This window comes from Stomoxys calcitrans, chromosome 5 (assembly GCF_963082655.1).
Source record: "Stomoxys calcitrans chromosome 5, idStoCalc2.1, whole genome shotgun sequence".
NCBI classification, from domain to species: Eukaryota; Metazoa; Arthropoda; class Insecta; order Diptera; family Muscidae; genus Stomoxys; species Stomoxys calcitrans.
Genome location: NC_081556.1, coordinates 66,509,505 through 66,536,550, shown reverse-complemented (window position 1 = coordinate 66,536,550; position 27,046 = coordinate 66,509,505). Strand labels below are relative to the sequence as shown.

Here is a 27,046-nt window from a genome sequence, read left to right as displayed (position 1 = left end):
TGTCATGCTTAATGCTGAAGACTCTTGAGAGGTTGATAGCAACAGATCTAATGGCAAAGATCCTTAGAAAGTGAATTTCAAATCCAACATTTTGGAAAGGGCAAAAGAGGCCACTCTTGCCTTATACACCTGCAAGAGCGCCATTACCAAAAGTTGTGGGTTTAGACCGCGCTTCTGCATAGGGTACATTCTGCAACAACTCTATTCTAAGAAAGTTTACTTGCTAAAAGATGCATTATGGCAGGCTTGGGATATGTAAATCTGAATAGATGGGTCAGCAGAGGAATTCCTCAAGGAGGTGTACTGTCTCCTCTACTTTGGAATATAGCCATTAACAATATGTTATTATCTCTGGAAGAGCGTATGCTGATGACGTGGCTATTGCGATGAGGGGAAAGTTTACCGGCACTCTAAGAGATATACTTCAGGAAGCTCTACGTGCAACAGCGAAGTGGGTTACCGAAAGTGGTCTAAGCGTAAAGCCGTGCAAGACCGAAGTAGTTCTTTTCAACAGAAGATACAAGTTGCCGTTGCCGACAATGGAACCTGTCTCCTTGGGAGAAGAGAATGTAACATTTACAGAAAGCGCAAAATACCTGGGTGTTTTGCTGGACAGGAAATTGAACTTCAAATCCAACATTTTGGAAAGGGCAAAAAAGGCCACTCTTGTCCTATACACCTGCAAGAGAGCCATTGGAAAATTTGGAGTTTAGACCGCGTATCATTCATTGGGTATATACTGCAGTTGTCAGACCTATAATGCTACATAGTGTTGTGGGCTGGTGGACGGGGCTTCAAAAGTCCACCTACTGCTCAATACTTAAACGGATCCAAGGGATGGCTTGTTTGTGCATCACAGCCTCACTGAGGACGACACCATTTGATGCATTGAATTTAATGTTGCATCTAAAGCCTCTGGAAATTGTGGTTAGACAAATTGTTGTGACCACTGCCGTGAGGCTGAGGGAGCTTTCTCTTTGTCACTGTATACTTGATACAATATCCGATATTCCACGCGCTGTGTATTACACTTTGCCTGAGCCGCTTTTTGATAAAAAGTAATGTGCCACTATTCCTGATAGAACCGATTGGAATTACGATATCCCTTGTCATAGAAGTAACATAGACTTCTATACGGATGGTTCCACGCTATACGACCAGGACGGCTTTATTGTGTACTATAACGACCTGGAACTGGTCATATCGAAAACGTTACCCTTGCAATTAAGGAAGTGGTGGTATGGCTAAGAAATAATGTTATAACGACGATTGGCATATATACCTTCTTAGACAGCCATTATATCCCTGGGGAACGTATTTCGGAACACAAAAACCACCTGTTCTGGGTGTCAGGACACAGTTTTTGATTTCGGACACTTTGGACTATTTGACATCATCGATGCCGTCAAATCAATTAAATCTAATGCTGTAGGATCTGATCTAATTGATCCTAAATTTTTAAAGATTATATTTCCCCTTATTCTGCCTAAAATGTGCCATTTCTTTAACAATATTATATTAAGGAGCTGCTATCCACTATCCTGGAAACAGGCAAGAGTAGTCCCGGTACCGAAAAATAATTAAGAATTTAGACCTATAGCCCTACTTCCATATATTTCGAAGATATTTGAACACCTTTTGAACAAACAAATTTCGCAACATATTGCGGATAACTCACTTTTAACCAACTTCCTATCAGGATGCCGGGCGAAGCCCAGTTATACTACCACACTTTTGAAAGTTGTTGAAGATATAAGAAGTTATATTGACCGCAACAAAATCACTTTTCTGGTTCTTTTAGATCATTCTGTTGACCCCAAAAATCTTTGTCTTAAACTTAAAAATTTTTTAAATTTTCTGAATCTTCAACAAATCTGATTAATTCCTATCTTTCTAATCGTAGTTGTATCAGTTGGAAATCGAAGTTCTAGATGCCTTCTAGTTTCACGAGGTGTCCCACAAGGTTCAATATTAGGCCCCCCCTTTTCTCTTTATACAGCAATGACCTTCCCAAACATTTGCAGAGTTGTAGTATTCATATGTATGCCGATGATATTCAACTGTATATAAGCACGTCATCTGAGAAAATAAATGATACCATAGTTCGTCTGAATAACGACCTTGACAATATTAATGCGTGGGCGAATACGAATGGCCTTCTATTGAATCCCTGGAAGTCAAAATGCATAGCCATTTCCAGGAATCGCACAATATTGCCGCTAAATATTAATATTGTAATTAATGGTTCTGTAATCGAAATGGTGACCTCAGTGAGTAATCTTGGCGTAGTTTTTGTTGATAAATTATCATGGACGAATCATATTAACTTGGCAGTTGGCAATACGTGTGGTGTATTAAGGACCTTATATATGAGTCGCTCGTATACTCCCATAGAAATCAGAATGCTCTTGGCAAAGCATATATCCTGCCAAAACTTTTATGTTCTTGTAAAATTTTTTCAAATTGTTATACAGTTCTTAAAAATAAATTACAGTTGCCTTTAATGATGTTTCTTCATATTTTTTTGGTTTGCATAGGAGAGATCGGATATCGGACTTTGCCAAACAGATATATGGTGTCACTTTCGATGCATTCCTTAAAATATGTTTGCTACTGGCACTGCGCCGTCTTATTTGTCTGCTGTACTTTGTTATGCTAATTCTAGTAGAGGCAAGCGTATTTGAATCACTTAAATACGACACCAATATCGCATATCAGAGCAACAGTTTTTTATCAGTGCAATACGCCTCTGGAATACTCTTCCCAATAATATCCAATCTTTAAGTAACGAAAAACAGTTAAAATTTTCGATTTTTAATCATTTTTAATCTTTTTAACATATTCTCCCATAGAAATCAGAATGCTCTTGGCAAAGCATATATCCTGCCAAAACTTTTATGTTCATGTAAAATTTTTTCAAATTGTTATACAGTTCTTAAAAATAAATTACAGTTGCCTTTAATGATGTTTCTTCATATTTTTTTGGTTTGCGTAGGAGAGATCGGACTTTGCCAAACAGATATATGGTGTCACTTTCGATGCATTCCTTAAAATATGTTTGCTACTGGCACTGCGCCGTCTTATTTGTCTGCTGTACTTTGTTATGCTAATTCTAGTAGAGGCAACCGTATTTGAATCACTTAAATACGACACCAATATCACATATCAGAGCAACAGTTTTTTATCAGTGCAATACGCCTCTGGAATACTCTTCCTAATAATATCCAATCTTTAAGTAACGAAAAACAGTTAAAATTTTCGATTTTTAATCATTTTTAATCTTTTTAACATATTCAATCGTTTTCTAAACAATTTATGAACAATTCTAATCAGTTCAACCATTTGTTATATAAGTTAAACAAAAATTTGAGCAAATTTATTTATTTAATTTAACCCTTTTGTTGATACACATTGAAATTTTCCATATAGTTATTTTATACAATTTATAAACTTTTTCTCTCTTTTATTAATTTTATCTCTGTAATTTTCATTGCTGTCTTCAATTTGTTAAAATAAAATATATCACTTTAATTTTACTTTATAACTAAGTTGCAAATCAAAGCTGTACGATTACCTTCCCCATGCTTTATATAAGACCTAGTCTTTTGTATGGGTATTATCGCAATAAAAATAAATACAAATACAAAGATATCCCAGGGAATTGTAAAGAGGGGGCTGTAAGCATTCCAAAACTATGTAGCCTAATCTAGACTTGAAGAGGTTTACCGCTATGCTATCACTGGCTAGAACGGACGTCTCAGTCATTGTGTCCACAGATCACTGTCTAATCGGAAAACATGCTGACAGATTGAAGGTTGCCACCAACGACTTTTGCAAAAGCTGTGAGGACATCGAAGAAGAAGAGACTATAGAACACCTTCTGCGTGTGTGTCCCGCACTAGGAGTTCCACTGTAGGTTCTCAGTTCATTGAGAACCTGTCTGAATTAGCGGATGGGAATATTCGCAATTTGTTGGGCATTTAAAATTAACTGGATGGTTCAACGGTAGGAACTTGAAGGCATCTTCCTTCTTCTGTTCCTGTGGTATCACAATAGACGAAAATGTCTAAGTGAGGCTGATGGTAGACTGCCATATTAATCTGACCTAACCTAGAGAACTAAGTATGATCCAGAACGATATACTATGCGATCTTGTAAAGGGGAAGAGAACTATAGACGAGAATAGGACACTAGTGTCTTAATTCCACGACTCCTACTTACATCTTCAATATAATATTCCTCTATATTTCTTGAGCATGGATTTCCGGCGACTAAAAAGTTTGATTTTTTTCGCCAGACGCGGTCTATAATATAATATATAAAACTAAACTTGATAACTAAGAATTCAGCAAGATTATGATCTTCCTCCTCAAAGCTTATTTGTTCTCATCTATCGTATTACAGTATGTATTTATTAAATGCTACAATTTCATAAATCCCTTAATGTTACATTGTTTTCAAAATTTAGGAGCGGTAGACCTCTTCAAGTCTAGATTGGCCCCAAAACTTTGGAATGTTCACAACCCGCACTTTGTCATTTGTTGTCCTTCGGGCTCGATCCTGAAGAGTTAACCTACATGTCACTAGATGCATACCCATAGATTCCAGTTTCCCTGTAATGTGTAAGGTAGTTCCTGGTTTCACAAACTTATCTGCTATACTTCCTGGGATATCTTTGTGGCCCGGCATTGAAAACAGGTGAATTTTGAACTGTTCTACGATCTCGTTGAGAGATTTTCGACAGCCGAAGACGACTTTGAGTTCAAAAATAAATTGCCAAGAAATTAGTTGGCTGCCTGGCTATATGAGAAGGTGTAAATTTATGCCAGTCGACTCTATAACATTATATCTTAGCCTTCCACCACTTCCTTAATTTCACCATTGAATTATTAATTAAAATTAATAAAATTATTCTATGCTAATACTAGCGGAGGACGTGTGTTATTTGTCATAAAGAAATTATTTTCATGCGAGTTGTCAACGCCGGATGCAACAGTGCTGAGACAGGGAGAGAATGGTACATATCTGGAGCTGCACGACTTCTGGAAAGTCAAAACAGGCAGGAAATTCGGAACCAAAAAATTTACAATGTGAGCTTTCACCACATTTCGTGGTGTAGTACCTATAAAAATAAGCGGGATCAAGCGCTGGCAGAATTCTTAGAGTCTAGCGACCTTACCTATTTTGGTCGGACATTACTAATCTCTGACACCCAGTTTCAAGATTTGTTTCTCCACTTGGTCTGTTATTGTTATATACAGGGTGGCTGATGAATATTGCTACAATGATGAATATTGCTACATTTTTTTTTCGGTGTATGGAATACATTTTTCTTTTATTCATGTTAAATTAAATTATTAAATTAATTATTAAATTATTATTAATTAAATTAATTAATTAATTAATTAAATTAATTATTAAATTATTATTATTAAATAGAAAAAAAGTTATTACATTTTTTTTTGGTAGCGGCTTTCATCAGCCACCCTGTATATGTATTAGTCTATAGATATTATAAACCTTACAGACTAGACTATATACAACTACACTTAATGACTACGACTTCAGCAAAAGTATAATTTTCTTCGTTAAAGAATATATTACTATAATATTTATTAAATTCATTAATTATTAATGGACTAATTTATTCAAATCAACGCTAAAAACGCCCAAGTGGGTCATAGTTCGCAAAATTTGTGCGATGGTATTCAGTATGGAGATGTTCAAAATTTCGTATTGGTCTCAATGGTACGTTTCAGTAAATGTGCTCGAAAAGAAACTCCGTATCCAGCTTTCTATTTAGTATATTTAATATGAAATTTAGGTTCAGCATTGTACGCCGGCTTTTCAGCATGAGTAATTGGATCGGATTTAATCTTTGCTTATTGGGTGGTAAATTATTAAATGTCCAGTTAAGATCACGTAAGCAGAATGGCACGAACTGTTTATGCACGGACTCAGTTGATTTGCAGTCGATTTGATAATAATAACGCCACCATATTATTGAACCATACTTCAGAATGGGTCGGAATGTTTAGAGGTTCCTCGTAACTATTGGATCCACAAACTCTTTGCTCCAACGCTTTGCAAATCCTAAAGAACAATAAGCTTTATTTACCATCAAAGATATATGTGATATGTAGTTAAGCCTTAGATCTAACAATATCCATGATTGATTCCACTGTTTCAAGGAGCGAACCATTTAAATAGCAATTTGTGGTTAGATTCAATCTATAAAACGATATATGTATGTTTACATTTTTTATGTTCAATTCCATAAGGTCGAATTGTAATTTCAATTGATCTGTATCAGTTTGAATGGTTTTAAAGAGAGATATTGGCAATGGTTGGAAGATCATTTATTAATAATGGAAACAAAATAGGGCCAAGATGCCTACCTTGTGGAGTTCCAGATAGAACATCAATTGTTTAAGCAACAGAGTTATTAAATTTTACAGATTGAATACGATTGGAACGGTAGTCTGGTATTCATGCCAGCAATGAGCCGTAAAACCCCAGCAGGTCTAGTTTGTGTAATAGAAGTCTATGATTTACCTTATCGAAAGCGTTACTAAAATCTGTATACATAATATCAGTTTGCAAACGATTTCTTAATCCTACGTTTACAATTGTAGACAGTTCCAAAGCATGCGTTACAGTTGAATAGGATTTACGAAATCCATGCTGATATCATGATAACAGAGAAAAAACTTGATGAGAGTGAGTCAGTGATGTTTCTTCAAGAAATTTAGGAATAGCGCTAAGCTTAGCTATTGATGATATCAGATTTCCATCCACTTAGACAGTGGTATGATGAAAGAATTTTTCCATAACGGATAAAATACTGTTTCCGTAATAATTCATTGAACAATATTGAAAGAAAACTTGACCATCTGGACCTGGATAATATGAAAATTTAAATTTGTTTTAAAATTTTGCAGAACAGTAGCAGTTGTTGCAAGTGGAACAGATATCGTGATATTTTCTTAAAGGTTGCATGAGGGTTCAATAACTTTGTTATATGTTTTCAGTGAATAGGTTGTGGCAAAGAAGTCTGTAAATATATGGCTGATGGAAAGGTCATGATACGCTTCAATGAATCCATATTTCAAAGTATTTGTATTGTACTTGTTGTAGGAATTCTAATTACAGATTCTAATTACTATATTCAGAACGTGCAACAGGGTGTTTAGAAAAATCCATCACAGTACCAGATTTCTTATACTTTTTTTATAGTTTTTTTTTCTATTCTTCAAGTTACGCAATTTATTATTATTCCAAGGTGGCCCACAGCCGTTGAAATTACAAATATTTCAATAAATCACTTAAACATTTCATAAAGTACAACAATAGACTCATCCAAAACGTTTAATGGAAGTAATGGAAGTGCCACTTAACCTCCGATATATGAGTATTAAATTTTCGGTAGTCAGTCAATACTGTCAATATGATACAATTCTGTATTATGAAGGAAAGAGGTAGAAAGATTGAAATCAACGTGAATAGTTGGGTGAAATACATCCTCTGGATAAGTAACGGCATATGTTCTCTGTAAATAATTTATATCAGTATTTTCATTCCACTGAAAATAGGGTAGCTTAAAGTTGTTGTTATAGCAGTGTGTTGTGTTCTATCTTTCGTCTGCTTGATTCTGTTGTGTGTCCAGATCCAGGTAGTCTGCGACTAAAATCGGGTGCGTCCAGGGGGTCTGAGTCTGAGACGAGTGGGTCTGGCTGAACCCTGGTCCCAATCGTGACATACATCCTGCACGTCGGCATCAATCTTTGCTCTGTAGGAGTTGAGGCGGCTGCATCTACCGGATCGTAATTGAGTAAAACCAGAGTAGTTCTTACTCTGGTTTACCGGGGGGTCAATTTCTGCATGTGCAATGGGAGGGGGTCGTTCTCCAAGTACCACATTCATCTGGTAACTATTCACCGCATCTGCTACCGGGTCTGCATGTTGTCTAGGCCCGTTTGAGTCATAGTTAGTGAGTTAATCAAAAATAAACAAGTAAAATCGTGCTAAGTTTGGCCGGGCAGAATTTTCTATACCCACCACCATGGAACGCATTTGTCATGTTGTTTATCGCAAAAGATAGTGGAATGAAATTGCTTTGCTATTGGAGCTATACCAAGTTATGGTCCATACCAGATTCGGATCATACTTGGTTAAAATGTTGGAGGTTATAGTAGAAGTTATTATGCAAGTAACCGTGCCAAGTATGGTCTAAATCAGTCCATAACCTGATATAGCTGCCACATAAACCGATCTTGGGACTTGACTTCTTAAGCTTCTTTTATTCGATTTGGTTGAAATTTTGCACATATCAGTCCATATCCTGATATAGCTGTCATATAAACCGATCTCCCAATTAGGCTTTTTGGGGTTCTATAAGGTGGGATTGTTATCTAATTTGGCTGAAATTTTGCACATGTCATTTTGGTATGACTTCCACCAACTATGCCAAGTATGGTCTAAATGGATGAATAACCTGACATAGCTACCATATAAACCAATCTGACAATTTGACTTTCTGAATCTCTTAAAGATGCAATTATTATTACTCAATTTGCCTGAAATTGTGGAGGTGATATTTTTTTTCCGTGTACGGCATGACAAGTACGGTACATATCGGTCAATAATAAATACAGCTCATATATATTGCAAAAAGTCATTCAAAGGACTTGACGAATGCGATCCATTGTGGAGGGTATATATGATTCGGCACGGCCGAATTTAGCACGATTTTATTCGTTGTATTCTGTTGTGGTCTCCTTTAAAAGGCTTCTTCACAGGAGGTTTTTATTCCTTCTGACAACATGACCTATCCAACGTAACCGTTGTATTTTGATACATCATCATACAGCTCGTGGTTAATCAACACCTTTATTCTTCATTGACGCAGGCTGGTTCTTTCTCTCAAACATTCCAAATAGTACATGCTTCAGAATCATACAACAGCTCGGATAGTACTCGTACCAGTTTCTTATAAAGTGTACCTTTCGTCCATCGAGAGGAGGCTTTGCTTCTAAACTACTTTCTCAATCCAAAGTAGCTGAGTTTGCAAATAAAAACTACCGACCTTGGTATTCGAAATGCCGTTATCTTTGTTGATATGATTAGGGGGAGGAGGTTTTAGATATGATAACATGTTTTGAAAATCTAATCGTTGAATTTCAAGATTGGAGGCTCTCTATAGGTGGAAACCAACTGAACAAAATTCGGAAGACAACTCAAAGGAAATCTTGGGTAAGATACTGTGAACTGTCCAAGCATAGAATACATTGAGGATGATATCAGCAGGATTATGACTACACTAGTGGGGTCTTCCAAAAATAAAATCCTTCGATGCCAGATGTAGACTTTGGGGGTATGCATTGACATCGAGGGGGCTTTTTTAGGAACAGGTGGATAAATTGAGGGTCCCCATGACATAAATATAAGAAAAAGCTAGTACCGGGCAGGCAACAGGGGGCATTTAATCGCCACTCCTATGGGTTCCCACCATTAATAATTTATTAAGCTACACAGACGATCTTATACTACTTCTAAGGGGTAAGGACCTAAATCATTAGAAGGGCCAAAACGGTCTTGATGATGGCATACAACTGGGATAGACCTAGAGGTCTCAAGAGGAAGATGTAGGTGAGTCAATTTGACGCACTACTTTCCTTCAACAGAAAGTCGATAAGGTCAAACATTTAGGGGTGATTTTGAACAGGAAACTGAATTGGAAAGTGTCACGTTCAGAAGCGTACTGAGAAGGCTCACAGATGTTGGGATTATGTAGAACGATCATAGGCTCGAAATGGAGCCTGAATCCGAGGATACTCCACAGACTGAGATTCCATTGCCGAATATTGTCCGGCTTTAGACCATTGTTTAGTGCTTTCTATTCAAAGAATAGTATATCAAAAAACATTTAAAAATCAGCAAAATTGAGTTGTTGCCAGAAGCATTTAACTTGTTATCCCTTAACGCGATTTAAATTTCGACCACGATATATCATCAGCGGACGATGTCAAATGGATCATGGTGCTTAACAACCATCCCAACTAGAGTAGATTGTGAAACTCACATCTGAATCTGAACAAGGCTCTTTAAGACGACTTGATTCACAAGCGCAATAAAAAAATCAAATCTTACTTCCCTTATTCAAATCCAACTTATCAAACGATGCTAACAGCAACAAACACAAACATCTTTTGCCAAACTCTTTTGTTCTTCGCATGGCTATCGCCCAACGGTTGCTGCTGCCAGTGCTGACTGGCCCTACAGAAGCGTGATTAGACAAATACTTACTTACGCCCCAGTAGTTTGGCGGACAGCAATGGAGAAAAAGTGCAACGTATGGATAATGCACAGGTTCAGGGAACATGTAGACTGTTCTAGTGTTCCACTCATAGACAAACAGATTAAGTGTGAGGCAGCCACTGCGGCTATGAGACTTAAGGCTATGGAGAATGAATAGAGGATAGGTGCAGGTCACACCCCCGTTGAATAATCTAGGCGACGATAGAAAACCTGAAAGGAATGGAAGAGGTTTTCAATCGAATACCTCAGACGACACTTGATGTTGAGTGCGAGACACTGCAGCCAGCGAAACAGCCTTGGATTGATGGAACACTAGTATTGGCATCTGCTACACAGATGGATCAAAGTTAGAGGATATGAGAGCCTGAGGGTCCACATTGAGAACGCTGGGTCTGTAGTCTGTTTCCGACTGCCTGACTATAATACGGATCTGCAAGCAGAGATTCGGGCGATCACGGGATGCTTGAGGTTTTATTATGGTATTGCAATCTGATCTCAACGAATTTTATTTATGGTGCAATACCAACTTGTTGGAACTCATTACTTTGAAATGTAAACATATGTCTTTCTCTCGGCTCAAGAAGGTATCTACAATTTATTATTTGAAGGATTGTACAGTGGAGTGTGCGGATTCTAGATTTTAGGAAATATATTTCTCTAATTACGAATAAAGCCTGTAAAAACCTGGGATTTATCGAACGTTGGAGTAAAGAATTTTTAATCTCTTGATAACGAAATAATTATATATTACGTTTGTGCGTAGTACTTTAGATTATGTGTCCAATGTATGGGATCCGTCCTATTCTATTCACTCAAATGCGATTGAGTCTGTTCAAAAACAATTTACTTTACTTTGCCTGGGGGGCGTGGCTGTGGCTGGGATCCTCGGGCTCTTCCGTCGTATGAATTCAGATTAAACTTATTTAAATTACCTACACTAAAAAGACGACGAACAATGTTAAACATTACTTTCCTTCTCAAAATTATGCAAGGCAAAATAATCTCCGATTTCAAATTGAATAGAATTTTTATAAATGTTTCTTTGAGACCATAAAATAACTAAATGGACGCAGCTGATAGTTAGCTGCTTCAGACAAGTTATTTTACAACGAACTATGCAAACAATGACCCTTTAGGCCGCCTCTTTATTGAATTTATTAATTAATTCTTGTAATCTCTTTGATCTCTCTGGGAATAGAGATTCTGTTTAAAGAAAGTTTAGTTTTTTTTTTTAATTGGCTATGACAGAATATTTGTTCCACTAGCCGAACGTAGAATAGCGTTCCAAGCGCCTCGATCTTCTACGCACATTCTAAAATCTCTGACACCAAGTTTCGAGATGTCTCCCACAACTTGATCTTTCCATTGGGCTTTTGGTCTTCCCGGTTTGCGTGTACCACCGTGTTTGCCTTTAAAAGACTTCTTTGCTGAAGCTTCTTCATTCTTTCTGACAACATGACCTAGCCAACGCAACCGTTGTTTTTTGATGCGTGTAACTATGCTATCGTCGTCATACAGCTCGTGGTTCATACGTCACCTATATTATCCGTTAACGCAAACTGGTCCATATATTTTACGAAGAATCTTTCTCTCAAATACTCCTAGCACTGCCTCATCTGCTTTCACAAGTACCCATGCTTCAGAACCTTTATAGTGTAATCTTCTTGTATAGTGTAATCTTCGTCTGTCGAGAGGTGGCCTTGTTTCTTAGTCCAAAGAAGCATTTGTTTTCCAGTATTATTCTTCGCTTAATCTCAAAACTGGTGTCATTCGTTTCGGTTACGGCGTTGCCGAGGTAGATAAAGTTACTGACTGTCTCAAAGTTGTGGTTCCCAACTTTCTACATTTTCTCTATCTGCTCGGTTGTGCCAGGCTTTTTGGGAGTTGAAACCATCCATTTCATCTTATCTCCATTTACAGCCAGACCCATTTTCACTGACTCTCTTTCGATTCTTTCAAAGGCTGCAGTTACTACTTCCGGTGACTGACGTATGATATCGATGTCGTCGGCATAGGCGAGTAGCATGTGTTCTTTTGTGATTAGTGTGCCATATCTATTCACATCTGCATCTCGTATAATCTTCTCCAGCAGGATGTTAAAGAGATCACACGATAGGCTGTCTCCTTGTCTGAAACCTCGTTTGGTATTAAATGGTTCGGAGAGATTCTTTCCTATTCTTACTGAGGAACGCGTATCAGCAAGCGTCATCCTGCAGAGTCTTATTAATTTTGCAGGGATACCAAACTCAAACAGATTACGCTCGAGAGTATCTTGTATGCGATGGGGAGGACACTTATTCCTATGTAGTTGGCACATTCCATCTTTTCTCCTTTCTTGTGTACGGGACATAGTATGCTGAGGAAAGAAAGTTTATACGACACCTTAATACAAAGCTTTTGTTTTTTTCATTTAATTTAAAATTTTTTATATATATGTAGTTTATAATTTAGTCTGTAAGAATTATGTAATCTATAGACTTAAGAATGAATAAAATAGAAAAATCTGGACCATGAGAAGATGAGGCTTGTATGTGTAGGGCTTGTAGGGAAGATGATGAGATGTCGGAACGTTTCCTATAGCACTGGCCGGCTTTCGCGCCTGAAAGACACCGGCACTTATGTGGGGACACAATATCAGACATGAACCGACTGAGGGACTTGTTATGGGAAATAATTAAGAATTTTGTTATCAGCACGGCATTCCTGACTTATTTTTTTTTTTTTCAAGGATACCTTTTTTCTTCAAGAGGCGCACAACAAGCCGACTATTGTTTAAGTTGTATGTCTATAGTGGCATGGGGCGAATTAATATCCGCGCCCTCCTTGCATCCTAACCTAATGCAATACTTTTATCTATTAAAAACATACTATTAAATACTTACAGATTCCAATTTTGTCCTCGGGAACGCACAAGCAAACGGAAGTCCAATTGTTTACTGCTCAGATGGGTTTGTGGATCTGACTGGGTATTCTCGAGCTCAAATCATGCAGAAAGGTATAGCCTAACTGAGAGAATCTGATATTCCAAAATAATATATTATTTTTTAGGTTGCTCATGTCATTTTCTTTATGGACCAGAAACGGAAGAAGATCATAAAATACAAATAGAGAAAAGTTTGATGAACAAAACAGAACTAAAACTGGAAACAATTTTTTACAAAAAAGACGGCAAGTACCTTGAAACATTTTTTAATTAAAAAAGCAAGTTTTTGAGAAAAAAGTTAAAGTCCATTGACTTTACATGAGCAAAGGTATAACTCGTTATGAAAACGAGTTATACCTTTGTCCCTGATTTCGAGCGTTTTGGTAACGATCTCGAACCAGAGAATGTCTCATAAAAGTAAGGATATTATCCTATAAGATATTCCTATCCTTAAAAAACTGAATTTGAATAGTTGTTGAGGCCACCGTAGCGCAGATGTTTGCATGTGGGCGCAGATGTTTGCCCTATAAAATGTGATATGTGAGAAGTGTGCTCCTGTTCTTCTTGCTTTCAGAAAATGGTGTCAGTGTTTATACGCCAGCAAATTTGAACATTCCATTAAGGAACATGGGCAAACTTCTAACATGTCACTGATTGCTGTCAATTAATCGGGCGAATCTTAGGAACCCAACACCATGGATTCTGCAAAAAAATGTACACAAAATAAATTATGTTGAAAGGCATAATTCTGATCTACTTATCAAATTTCTGCTAAACTAGGCAAAAATTAAAGCTTCTAGGAGCCGAACAAGGATAATCGAGAGATTGGTTTATATAGGAGCTACAATATATTAGGTCATAGACCAATTTGGACTGTACTTGGCACGGTTGTTGGATGCCGTAACAGAACACTACATGCAAAATTAAAGCCAAATCGGACAAAAATTTCAGGGGTTCAACATGGGAGCTATATCAAGTTATATACCGATTTAAGCCATACTTTGCATAAATATTGGAAGTTGTGATGAAGCACTTCGTGCAAAACTGTGACTTCTAGGGACTCAAGAAGTCAAGTCGAAGTACCACTTTATATTGGAGCTGTAACCGATATGTGCCTGTGCATTTATTTAAAAACTGAAAATCAATTTTCATATTAAATGCCATTGAACGAATAGGCAAACATAATAACAACACACAAATTGAGAAATTCTAAAAAAGAGCAAAAGCAACACAAGTGAACTGTGGAAGTGAACAAGAACCAAAGAAAACAAAAACAGAGAAGCTTTTAGCTACAGATGTTCAATACTAAAAATGTGTTTTCCTCCTCTTTCTAAATGCGCTAGGTGCAAAGATTAGAAATAAATAAAGAAAATTGAGAGAAGAATTTTGAGAATACTGTGAATGAACAACGAAAGTGATTTAGCAATTTTCCAAACGATTGTTGTATTTTTTTTTGCTTTTAAACATAAAATTATTTTTAAAAAACACGTTATAACTTTGTTGTTAGCTTCTTTTTGAATAATGTTATGCTATTGGAGCTATATCAAGTTATAGTCCGATTCGGACTACAAAAGGAAATTGAATGCTGAACATTGTGTAATATTTCAGTCCATTCGCATAAGAATTGCGACTTGTAGGGGCTCAAGAAGCAAAATCGGGAGAACGGTTTATATGGGAGCAGTATCAAGCTATTGATCGATTCAGACCATATTGGACACATATGATTAAGGTCAAGGGAGAAGGCGTTGTACACAATTTATGAGAATTGCGCCCTCTAGAGGCTCAAGAAGTCAAGATCCCAGATCGGTTTATATGGCAGCTATATGCGATTATGTACCGATTTGCGCCATACTTATTACGGTTATTGGAAGTCATAACAAAACACCTCATGCAAAATTTCAGCCAAATCGGACGAGAATTGTGCCCTCCAGCGGCTCAAGAAGTCAAGATCCAAGATCGGGTAATATGGCAGTTGGACCAGGTTATGAACCGATTTGAATCATAGTTAGCACAGTTGTTGGAGGTGATACCAAAACATTACGTGCAAAATTACAGCCAAATTGGATAAGAATAGCGTCCTCTAAAAGCAGAAGAAGTCAAGACCCCAGATCGGTTTATATGGCAGCTAGACCAGGCTATGAATCGATTTGAATCATAGTTAGCACAGTTGTTGGAGGTGATACCAAAACATCACGTGCAAAATTACAGCCAAATTGGATAAGAATAGCGTTCTCTAAAAGCTGAAGAAGTCAAGACCCCAGATCGGTTTATATGGTAGCTAGACCAGGTTATGAACCGATTTGAAGTCAAGAAGTCAAGACCCCAGATCGGTTTTTATGACAGCTGTATCAAAACATGGACCGATTTGGCCCATTTACAATCCCAACCAACCTACACTAATAAAAAGTACTTGTGCGTTAGCGTGCTTTCGACATACAGACGGACGGACATGACTAGATCGACTTAAAATGACATGACTATCAAGAATATATTTACTTTCTGGGCTGGATGGGGGTCGTGCATTATACTTTACTTTAATTGGCTATAACAGAACATTTGTTCCACTAGCCAAACGTAGAATAGCGTTCCAAGCGCCTCAATCTTCTGCGCTCATTCTAAAATCTTTGACACCAAGTTCCAAGGTGTCTCCCATAACTTGATCTTTCCATCGGTCTTTTGGTTTCCCGGTTTGCGTGTACCACCGTGTTTGCCTTCAAAAGACTTCTTTGCTGGAGCTTCTTCATCCATTCTGACAACATAACCTAGCTAACGCCGCCGTTGTATTTTGATACGTGTAACTATGCTTTTGTCGTCATACATCGGTTCATCCGACGCCGCTTCAGTGCATTGGTAAATTTTAACATAACTACTGCTGTCGGGAATAATGGAGTTCCGTGTGGCGCAGCTATTGATGTGAAAGTAAAATATTGTGATTTTTGTTGTGGCGATCGTATAGTATCGGTTGGGATAGTATCGGTAGAGAATAACAGAGCCGAGACGAACTTCTACATCTTGTTTTCAGAATTTGTGGCAATGTTTTAAGCCGTGTGTTCCCTTACAACGACGGCAGGGATATTTTTCTTTCCGAAAGTGTGTTCGGGATTTCGAATCCCCACTTTTAGTTGAAGACATGCTGTAAACAAAGGCAGATTAATGGAAAACGGGATCGATTTGGAAACTTAGTCAAGCAATGTGGAAAAAGAACAAGCTTCACGATTGACCATTTTATAACTCCATGTTGCGTTAAAACATCAGCGACCCTGACCAAATTATTTTTCCCAAATAAACTTTAGAAATTCGACCTAATCGCCACTTAGCTGCAGGTAAGGATTCTTACAACTTCCATGTCAGCAATGATTATGTTAGTCTTATCCTTTTTCCATTTATTTCTCATTTGTAGCTCCTTTAAATAAAAATTTTTCCATCGAAAACTGAATTGCTGAGCCAACGCTTTTACTCTTCGCCATCTATTCAATACCGTAAGATTATGTTCTGAATCATCTGTTTCGGCTACAGAGAGTATTGGTCCTCCAGCTAGGAAATGACAGGAAGTTAAGGCTAGTAAATCATCATGAAGTTCTTGAAAGAGAGTGGAGAATTCGTCGAAGGTGTATTTCATACTACTGCTTATTTTGTAGAAGTGAGCCTTAAAGCAGCTTATGAATTCCCATAAGCAGCATTTGCAATTTTTTCTTTGATATTACGACCACCTTGCATTTGTAAATCACAGTTTCTGTTAAATTCTTAGCCTTAGGACTATCTGGCGCCTCATCTGGCCAACATTTTCACAGCGTGCATAGGACTTGCATATACTCCGAAAGCATGGCATGAGGCCAGGGTAGTGTTTATACCCAAGCCCGGCAAGGCAAATTATGCGACACCAAACCTAGCAAAGGCCTACAGATCCATAAGCCTTACGTCCTTTCTACTCAAAACCATGGAACGTATTGTGGACACCATGATAAAGAGTAAGACATCCAGCGAACTGCTCAAATACAAATAGCATGCCAATATCAAGGAAAGGTCGGCGGATACTGCCCTACACGAGGTTGGGCATAAAATACAAGAATTCTTCGATGCCAAAACGTACACGCTGGCGGTATACAATGACATCGAGGGGGCTTTTAACAATGTGCGGACCGACACACTGATCCATTCCCTAGACCAGTACTGGGTGGACTCGGTCCTTAGCGACTGGATAAACCATATGCTAAGGAACAGGTGGATAAATTGTGTATCCCATGGCATAAATATAAGGGAGAAATTGGCACAAGGCATTTTATCGCCACTCCTATGGGTGACCACCATAAATTACCTATTACGGATGCTAACTGAGGAGGGATTTGAACCCGTCTGCTACGCAGACGATGTTATAATACTTCTAAGGGGTAAGGATCCGAACCAGCTGTGTAGAAAGGCCGAAAGGGTCTTGCATATGGTATATGACTGGGCTAGACCCAGACGTCTCGATTTAAACCCAGAGAAATCTCAAATAAGCCTGTTCACGAGGAAGACGAAGGTGGAGCGTACCGAGAAGGCACACAGATGTTGGGCGCTATGTAGACGGGCCGTAGTGGGGCCTGAATCCTAGGATAGTCTACTGGCTCTACAGGAGCGTGATTAGACCAACACTTACTTACGCCTCAGTAGTATGCTGGACTGCTATGGAGAAAAAGTGTAACATAAGGACCATACAATAGATTCAGAGAACATGTTGTCTTGGCATAGGCGGAGCGATGAGGACCACTCCTACTAGGCCACTGGAGACTATTCTAGATATCCGTCCCATTAATATACAGATTACGTGTGAGGCAGCCACTACGGCTATGAGAGAATGGATTGAGGATGGGAGCAGTTCATACCATCGCGGTATAATCGAGGCGACGATAGGAAACCTGGAAGGAAGATAAGAGGTGTCCGATCGAATACCTATGATGAACCTTGATGTGGAGCGCGAGGTACTGTTGCCATCGGCACAGTCTAAGATTGACGGAAACCTAGTATTGCCATCTGGAAGATCATGTTACACGAATAGATCAAAGCTGGAGGACAGAGTGGGCCTGGGAGTCTACATTGAGAACCCAGGGACCATAATAGGGTCCTGCAGGCGAAGATCCGGGCGATCACGGAATGCGTAAAGTGGTGTAATGCTAACGCGAGGACATCGAGTCTGAACATCTTTATGGATAGTAAATTTGCCATAAGGGCAATAACAACCAGGACGGTAAGGTCACGAACGGTCTTGCAGTGTATGAAGGAGATTAACGCATTCTCTGAGGATGGCAAAATCTGGATCGTTTGGGTGCCGGGCCATAACGAAGTAAGGAAGAATGGAAAGGCAGACGATTTGGCGCGGAAGGCCAGAGGACTGCCGTCAATAAACTTGGTTAACCCGAAGCCTTTCGGGTCGACGCAGTCCGTTTTAAGGGAGTAGGACGGCGAGGCTATTACTGAAAGAAAGTAAGAAGGAGGTCAGTATAGCTATTGGTATCATAACGGGACACATAGGACTACATTATGTAAAATCGTTGCGACAAGTTAAGCATATGTAGGGCCTGCAGCGAATATAATGAGACGTTGGAGCATTTCCTTTGTCATAGCCCGACTTTCGCGTCCAACAGATACCGGCACTTAGGTGGAGACACAATATCAGACATGAACCAACTTAGGTGGTATTGAAAACAATTAACGATTTTGTAAGTGGCACGGAATTCCTAACTTAAAATTTTCTTTTTAGAGGTTACTTTATAGTTTTTAGAGCGCACAACAAGCCGATTACTGGCTTAGGTGTATGTCAATGGGGCGCATTATTATCTGCACCCTAACCTAGCCTTAGGAATCCAAAATTCAGGTCTTATCAGTCGGAGCATCAGTTGATTACCTCCATATAACGAAATTGTGGGAATGAATTTCACTAACAATCTGACAAACTCACAATTATATGGAACTCTGATTGTATATCTCTCATTATATGTCAAAGTATTAGAGTCGGAAATTCGTCCGCAAGTCTTCTACACACCGCATGTTTCAAAGAAAGGATTCAAGTTCAAGATAGTGCTTTACGATGACAAAGGCTTCTTCCGCGAAAGATAGGAAAATATAAGGTCCGTTGTTCTTTCAGAAAATGTAAATAAATGTTTCAGTTTAGACCAGAGTACTTTGGGATCAACGGAATCAAATGCCTTCGAATGATTTAAAAGAACAAGAAAGGTAACTTTATCGCTGTCTATATCACTCCTTACATCTTCAACTACTTTCAAAAGTGCAGTAGTGCAACTGTGCTTTGGCCGGAAACCAGATTGAAAATCTATTAGCTGCGAATTATTTGCAATATATCCTGATATTTTCCGGTTGACTAGAGTTTCAAATATCTTAGAGATGTATGGAAGTATTGCTATTGGCCTAAATTCCTGCTTATTCTTTGGTATTGGGACTATCCTTGCCCGTTTCCAAGACTGTGGATAGCAACTCCTTAAAATAATATTGTTAAAAAGATGGCACATATACAGAAGAATAAAGGGTAGAATTATCCTAAAAAATCTCGGGTCAATACCATCTGAACCAATGGCATTAGACTTAATCGATTCTACAACGCTAACGATATCCCTTTGTTCAAAACGCTCAAGATTAAAACGTAGGTCTGGTGAGGGCTGTCACTACTATGGTTTACGTTACTAAATTCACGGTCGTAGAAATGTACGTTTGGCTGCGGAAAAGATATGTTCAAGAAACTCCTATTAATCTCATCTAAATCAACATGACTACCAATTGATTCGTTATCACTTCCAATTCCAATTGACTTTATATATCTCCAAATACTTTTCGTGTTCAATGCCTCTTGAAATTTACGACTAAAATAAGCTATCTTCTTCGTCTTTATACAAGAAGTGGTCTGATTCCTCTCACGTAATCATTAAAGAGTTCAGGTGTTCTAAAACGCTTCCATCGAGAGTACGCAAAATCTCTTTTACGAAGCAATATTAAAGTATTGATTATTATCAAATATTTATCATTTTTATCAAACCACTGATTGCCATTCAAAAAAACAGTGCGGGTCTTCATCGAAACATATTTTGTCGAAAATCTGACTCACATTACGTTGAAGAAATGCAGTCTGTTCATCCACGCAAGACATAGCATAAAGCTCCTGCCACTCAACGGTGCCTATTTCACAAAGTAGTTAGTTATGTATATATGTTATACTTGTATATTCAAATTGCAATAACATAAGTCAAAAAACATAAATCATGTTTTGAAAATAGGGGTGCCGATAATTGATCACATAACTTCACATCTGTCTTGGAACTTACGAAGAAAAAGTCAATAAGAGTCTCTGTTGTCGTTGTATAGTGTGTGGCAGTATTTGAATTAACAACATGCAACCCTGTTGATTGCATGCTCCCCGTCAAATGTGTCTCTTCAACCCCATTACTATTAAATAAATAAATAGTCACCTGTGACTATAATATCATCATAAGGACAGTTTATATCCTCAAGTCTCTTCACAAAGTCATCATATTTCAATCTTTTATTAGGACGGTATACAACTCCAACCAGAACTTTTCTACGCAAACAGTGCAATTCGGCAAAAATATATTCAACTTTGTCTGTTGAACCAGACGAAGCAATGGGTCTGAAATCTATATCATGTCTTAAATAGATAGCAACTCCACCACCTCTGCCGTCCCGATCGGATCTTAAAAACCTGTCCCCAACTACGGATACCAGTCTATTCCCATAATGTGGTTGAAACCATGTCTCAGAGACCGCAATAACGTCCAACACCGCTAGAACCCTGACCATCAGGTGTAGATTCTAATTGTAGACAGTACAAATCTTTGATTTTAAATTTATATATGGAAAGGCAAAGTTATTTTGTTTGAAAGATAAATAAAATATAGTTTAAAAGGGTTTAATATCTTGAAAAATTTAATTAAAAAGATTCTCATCATTATAGTTATAGCAAGTCTCTGCGTTATGTTGTTCTCTGCTAGTTTCAGTAGAGCGAAAAAGAGTATCCAGCATATCGATGTGTTCAATGCCAATTGGGTTATCATTAACAAAGTGTTTGATATAGACCAATCCACGATAAGTGTACGCCGAATGTACTTGATTTTGTTTTCGCAATCGAACTGCAGATACATAGAAGGATCTTATAGTTGGAATGTGTTAGGTTTTCTTTTATATAAAAACATTTGTCCGGTTGAAACCCTAATATTGACAAGGATAGTCACACTTATGTGGTTCGGATGATGACAATGGATTATTATATCATATTGCTGCGTGTTTTATAATGTTTGCCTTATATATATGTGAAATTTCAATCTACCTAACATTTGTTGGTCACAATTTGACGACCCCTAATGTAAATAAGAACTAGGAGGTCAATTGTATTTATACTCTATTAAGTTTAAATCTTGTCCAAATTAATCATTTTTTTTTTTCAACTGCTCCGCTTTCTTGATCTTATTTTTGCTCCTAATTATTTAAAATGTAATGTTTATGAATGTTTGGCTCCAATTTCCCCATTAATCTACATCACATGAATATTTTTTTTAAGTAGGTTATTTTAATTTTCTAATATCATCATCTTGGCAAAATCTAGCTCTAAATTATAACGTTTGCGATTTGAAGGTGTTGACTTGATTTCTTTGCTCCATTTATTGGGCAACAATCTTTAATGATAAAATATCATCAGTTGTTATAATTTTTTTATAGAAATAGTCTATGCTATACTTAAAGCTAATGTTCCATTAAGGAAAAATAAACGGTAAAGACTGCCTTGGTATACGAAAGGTGTAAAAAAAAAAACCAAAAAAAAAAGCGAAATAAATTCCATAAGCGCTTTTTGGTGCATGGTGATCCAGAAGATGAGGTCCAATGCAAGCATTTACAGCGTGAATTTAATTTTTTTTGGTTAAATAAAATGAAATTAAAGCCAGTCCCAAAAGCTTCTGGCCTTATGTTAATTCTAAAAGGAAAACATCTTATATCCCATCTACTGTCACATTGAATATCTGCACATCAAAATCTGGTATGGATGTTATTAATATGTTTGCTTCTTTTTATACCCTCCAACATAGGATGAGGGTATACCAATTTCGTCATTCTGTTTGTAACTACTCGAAATATTCGTCTGAGACCCCTTAAAGTAAATATATTCTTGATCGCCATGAAATTTTATATCGATCTAGCCATGTCCGTCCGTCCGTCTGTCTGTCGAAAGCACGCTAACTTTTGAAGGAGTAGAGCTAGCCGCTTGAAATTTTGCACAAATACTTCTTATTGGTTTAGGTTGGTTAGGATTATAAATGGGCCAAATCGGTCCATGTTTTGATATAGCTGCCGTATAAACCGATCTTGAGTCTTGACTTCTTGAGCCTCTAGTGGGCGCAATTCTCGTCCGATTTGAATAAAATTTTGCACCTAGTGTTTTGACTTCCAACAACTGTGCGAAGTATGGTCCAAATCGCTCCATACCCTGATATAGCTGCCATATAAACCGATCTGGGATCTTGAATTCTTGAGCCTCTATAGGGCGCAATTCTCATTTAATTTGACTGAAATTTTGCACATAGTGTTTTGATATCACTTCCAACATTTATGCGAAGCATGATCCAAATCGCTCCATACCCTAATATAGCTGTCATATAAACCGATCTGGGATCTTGAGTTCTTGAGCCTCTAGAGAGCGCAATTCTCATCCGATTTGGCACAGATTTTGTACAACTGCTTCTCCCATGGCCTTCAACATACGTGTGCAACATGGTCTGAATCGATCTATAGCTTGACACAGCTACCATGTAAACCGATCTCCCGATTTTGCTTCTTGTTTTAAATCTAATTTTTATTCTTTTGTAACAAATAATAAAGCAATGCTTATTTTCTAAAAAAAAGTGTTCTATTTGTGTAGCTCCCATTTCAACTTTTATATTAAATCTATCTATTAAAGTAGGTCTATTTATTAATAGATGGAAAGTTGCATAAATTATCCCAATTTTTAAAGGTGGCAGAAAAGACGACATAACTTGTTCCAGGACAACTGCAAAACTGTCGTGTGTTTCAAAAGTGTTTGAGTATGTTATTCACAAAAAGTTTTTAATTTTTTCTCCCCATCACCATGTATTTTTTTTAGGGAGATCAACTACAAGTAATTTGGTACTGTTTACGAAATATTGCCCATCTGCCATTGAAAGTGGCTGTCAAGTTTAAGCTATTTACACAGATTTATTTAAAGCTTTCGATCGAGTATCTCATTCTATTTTGCAAAATTAGGATTGCACTCCATTTTTCTTTCATGGACTACTTTATATCTTCAGTTAAGGTGGAGAGTTTTGTATCTTCGCCTTATATTCAAACTTCTGGTGTGCCTCAGGTTAGTATTTTGGGGCTCTACTTGTTATATCTTATTCGTAACCGACATTCCCTCGTGTTTTTTAACATCTAGTTTTCTTCTCTATGATGATGATTTAAAAATATTTCATAGAATAGAGTCTATATTTGATGTCTTAGATTTACAGAAAGACTTGGTCAATCTCCAAAGCTTCTTATAAATTTGTCAAAATGAGCTCACGTCTCTTTTCAGAGATTGCGTCATCTATCCAAACTTCATTCAAAATTGGAAAATATGTCAGTTAGCCATCTTGGAAAGATTTTTGATTTTTCCTGAACCTTTGTTCAACATATTGATTATATTATACCTGATGCTTGTAATTGCTTTTATTGTGAGAAATGATCCTAAGACTCTCACTAATAGGGCGAGAGACTTCCTAAATTGGGCTCGGGAATTCGTTGCACTGTACACGTCTGGATTTGAAACTGGACCGCAGTCAGCCAAAGAGCTGTGGTCACCTGGAGGGCATTCCATGCCTAAAAGAACTAGGGTGAACAACAGTAAGATGGGTCCAAGAACCTTTGGTAATGTCGCTGGGACAGTTTGATGATGACAGTAGTCGACAAGGTAGAAGAACAGGGCTGCATACCTAGGAATAATTGGAGTGGGGTAGTCAATGAACTGTCATCAGTATACTCCGATGTCCTAGCGGAATTTCCTGGGTTTCCTCCAGTTTGTGACGACGCAGGCTGGTATCGGGGCCGAGATCGGTGAGATCTGGCCGGGTGCAGCACTAGATTTAGTCAAGAAGGAAGTTATTCCTTCTCGAACAATGGCGCATGCTTGGATATTAGGGATTTCTTCAAATCCTAAATTCATGCTTGGAAAACTTAGAGAATGTAATCCCAATTATTCAACCACCGACTGGAAGATTGGTAGCTTGGATGAGGCTGATGGAGACATGCAGAATTCGTACTAAACTCCGTCTGTCTCGCAGACCACAAAAAGTCTGAAGGGGTTGTATCCTACGGATTCAACAAGCTGAAAGTGAAGGTCTATAGAAGCGGTGGGGTCGGGGATACAGGAGACGACTCAGTAGTTGTTGCTGGACACTTGCCTGGGGAACTATCGACCACATCGCTTAAGTCTGACGGATGGCAGGAGAGTGAAAATCGCCGGGCCACGATCGAGACAGGAAGGGATGGCATCGAACCGGGACCCGACAATCCCTGTGTAGGTGGGTCATCCGGTTGGACTGGGTTCAAAGTGTGCGCCAGCGGGGAAGCACGGATCTCAGAAAGTACTTTGACAGCAGCGGATCACGAAGGCCCTGAATGACTCGGTTGTGTTAGCATGCTCTAGTGCTAAGCCAAGGGGCAAACAGCGACCGCCATATAAGGCCGAGCTGAGAAAGGCTCAGAACAAATCCTGTGTAGAATTATGCAGCTACGGTGGGGTATATTCAGAAGTCAGAGAATGTATGGACACTAGAACTACTCGTTGATACACATTTCCCGGGAAATTCTCCAACTGACAACATGGCGCCAGAAGAGGTTGTCACTAATATGCATTCGTCGGAGGCTATTAGGGAAATTGTATCTGAGCCGAAAATCCTTTGGGCGATAAAAAGTATCGACTCCTTTTAGTCGGCAGGGTCTGATGATGTATCACCGACTGAATTTAAAGATGTGTCTTATAGACTGGTTCCCTGGCTTAGGGAGATATACCAGTGGGAGTACCAGTGGGATGGAGGGACAAGAAGGTCATTTTAATTCCGAAAGCGGGAAACCCCACCACAAGAACGCAAAAGATTTTCGTCCTATAAGTCTGTCATGCTTTATGCTGACGACTCTTGAGAGGTTGATAGAAACATATCATAGGGCAAAAATCCCCGGAGATCGCTTGTCGCGGCAGCAGCATGCATATAGTAAAGGCAAATCCACTGAAACAGCCCTTCACGACCTTGTCGGCTACATAGAGGGTTCTCTCGCTGTCAAGGAATATGCAATGGTAGCATTTCTTGACATTTTTGCTGCTTGCTGCTTTTAGTAATGTAAAACTGACGTCAATCATGAAGGATTTGGAGTTTCTAGGCATCAACTCTACCGTAAGAAAGTTTATTAATAACTTACTTACTAAAAGATGCATTACGGCAGGCTTGGGATCTGTGGATCTAAAAAGATGGGTCAGCAGAGGATGAAAGGAGGTGTACTATCTCCTCTATTTTGGAATATAGCCATTAACAATATATTATTGTCTCTGGAAGAAAAAAGGCGTAAAAGTGGCGTATGCTGATGATGTGGCAATTGCGGTTAGGGAAAAGTTTCCCAGCACTCTAATAGATATACTTCAGGTAGCTCTACGTGCAACAGCAAAGTGGGCTACCGATAGTGGTCTAGGTATAAATCCGTGCAAGACAGAAGTAGTTCTTTTCAGCAGGAGATACAAGTTGCCTACAGTGGAACCTGTCTCTTTGGTTGGAGAAAATGTTCCATTTACAGAAAGCGCGAAAAAACCTGGGTGTTTTGCTGGACCGGAAATTGAACTTCAAATCCAACATTTGGAAAATGGCAAGAAAGGCCACTTTTGCCCTATACACCTACAAGAGAGCCATTGGCAAAAGTTGGGGATTTAGACCGCGTGTCATGCATTCCGCATATACTGCAGTTGTCAAATCTATAATGCTATACGCTGTTGTGGTCTGGTGGACGACGCTTCAAAAATCCACCTACTGCTCAATACTTAACCGGATCCAAAGGATGGCTTCTTTGTGCATTACAGCCGCACTGAGGACGACTCCATCTGATGCACTGAATGCTACATCTTATGCCTCTGGACATTGTGGCTACCCAAATTGCTGCGACCACTGCCGTGAGGTTAAGGGAGCTTTCTCATTGGTCACTTGGCGGGTACGGACATTTCGAACCGAACACTGATTTTGGTAATAAAATTCAATGATTTGCAAGCGTTGCTCGTTAGTAAGTCTATTCATGATGAAATGTCAAAGCATACTGAGCATCTTTCTCTTTGACACCATGTCTGAAATCCCACGTGATCTGTCAAATACTAATGCATGAAAATCCTAACCTCAAAAAAATCACCCTTTATATTCTCATACAGCCAGGCAGCCATTAAATCCCTGGAGAACGTATTTCTAAACACAAAAGCCGCCCTCGATTGTCGCAGATCTCTAAACGAGATGGCTGAACAGTTCAAAATTCACCTGTTATGGGTGCCAGGCCACAGATATATCTCAGGGAATTGCAAAGCGGATGAGCTTGCGAGACTAGAAACTACCCTACACATTCCAGGGATACTGGAATCTGTGGGTATGCCTCTAGCGACATGTAAGCTAAGTTTTCAGGACCAGGCCCGAAGGACAACGATGGTCACAAAGAAGAGGCTGTGAGCATTCCAAAACTATGTGGCCTTTGTTGTCATTGGCTAGAACAGACGTTTCAGTCATTGTGTCC

At 38.5% G+C, this 27,046-nt stretch overlaps 1 protein-coding gene across 1 annotated transcript in view; it reads left to right on the top strand.

The window, feature by feature from the left end:
- The window catches only part of LOC106083362 (potassium voltage-gated channel subfamily H member 8), a 419,128-nt gene that overhangs the window by 49,888 nt on the left and 342,194 nt on the right, over positions 1 to 27,046 (top strand). The window contains exons 3-4 of the mRNA XM_059370085.1: positions 13,202 to 13,312; positions 13,366 to 13,485. Coding sequence (XP_059226068.1) covers positions 13,202 to 13,312; positions 13,366 to 13,485 — 231 coding nt within the window. The remainder of the gene's footprint in view (positions 1 to 13,201; positions 13,313 to 13,365; positions 13,486 to 27,046) is intronic.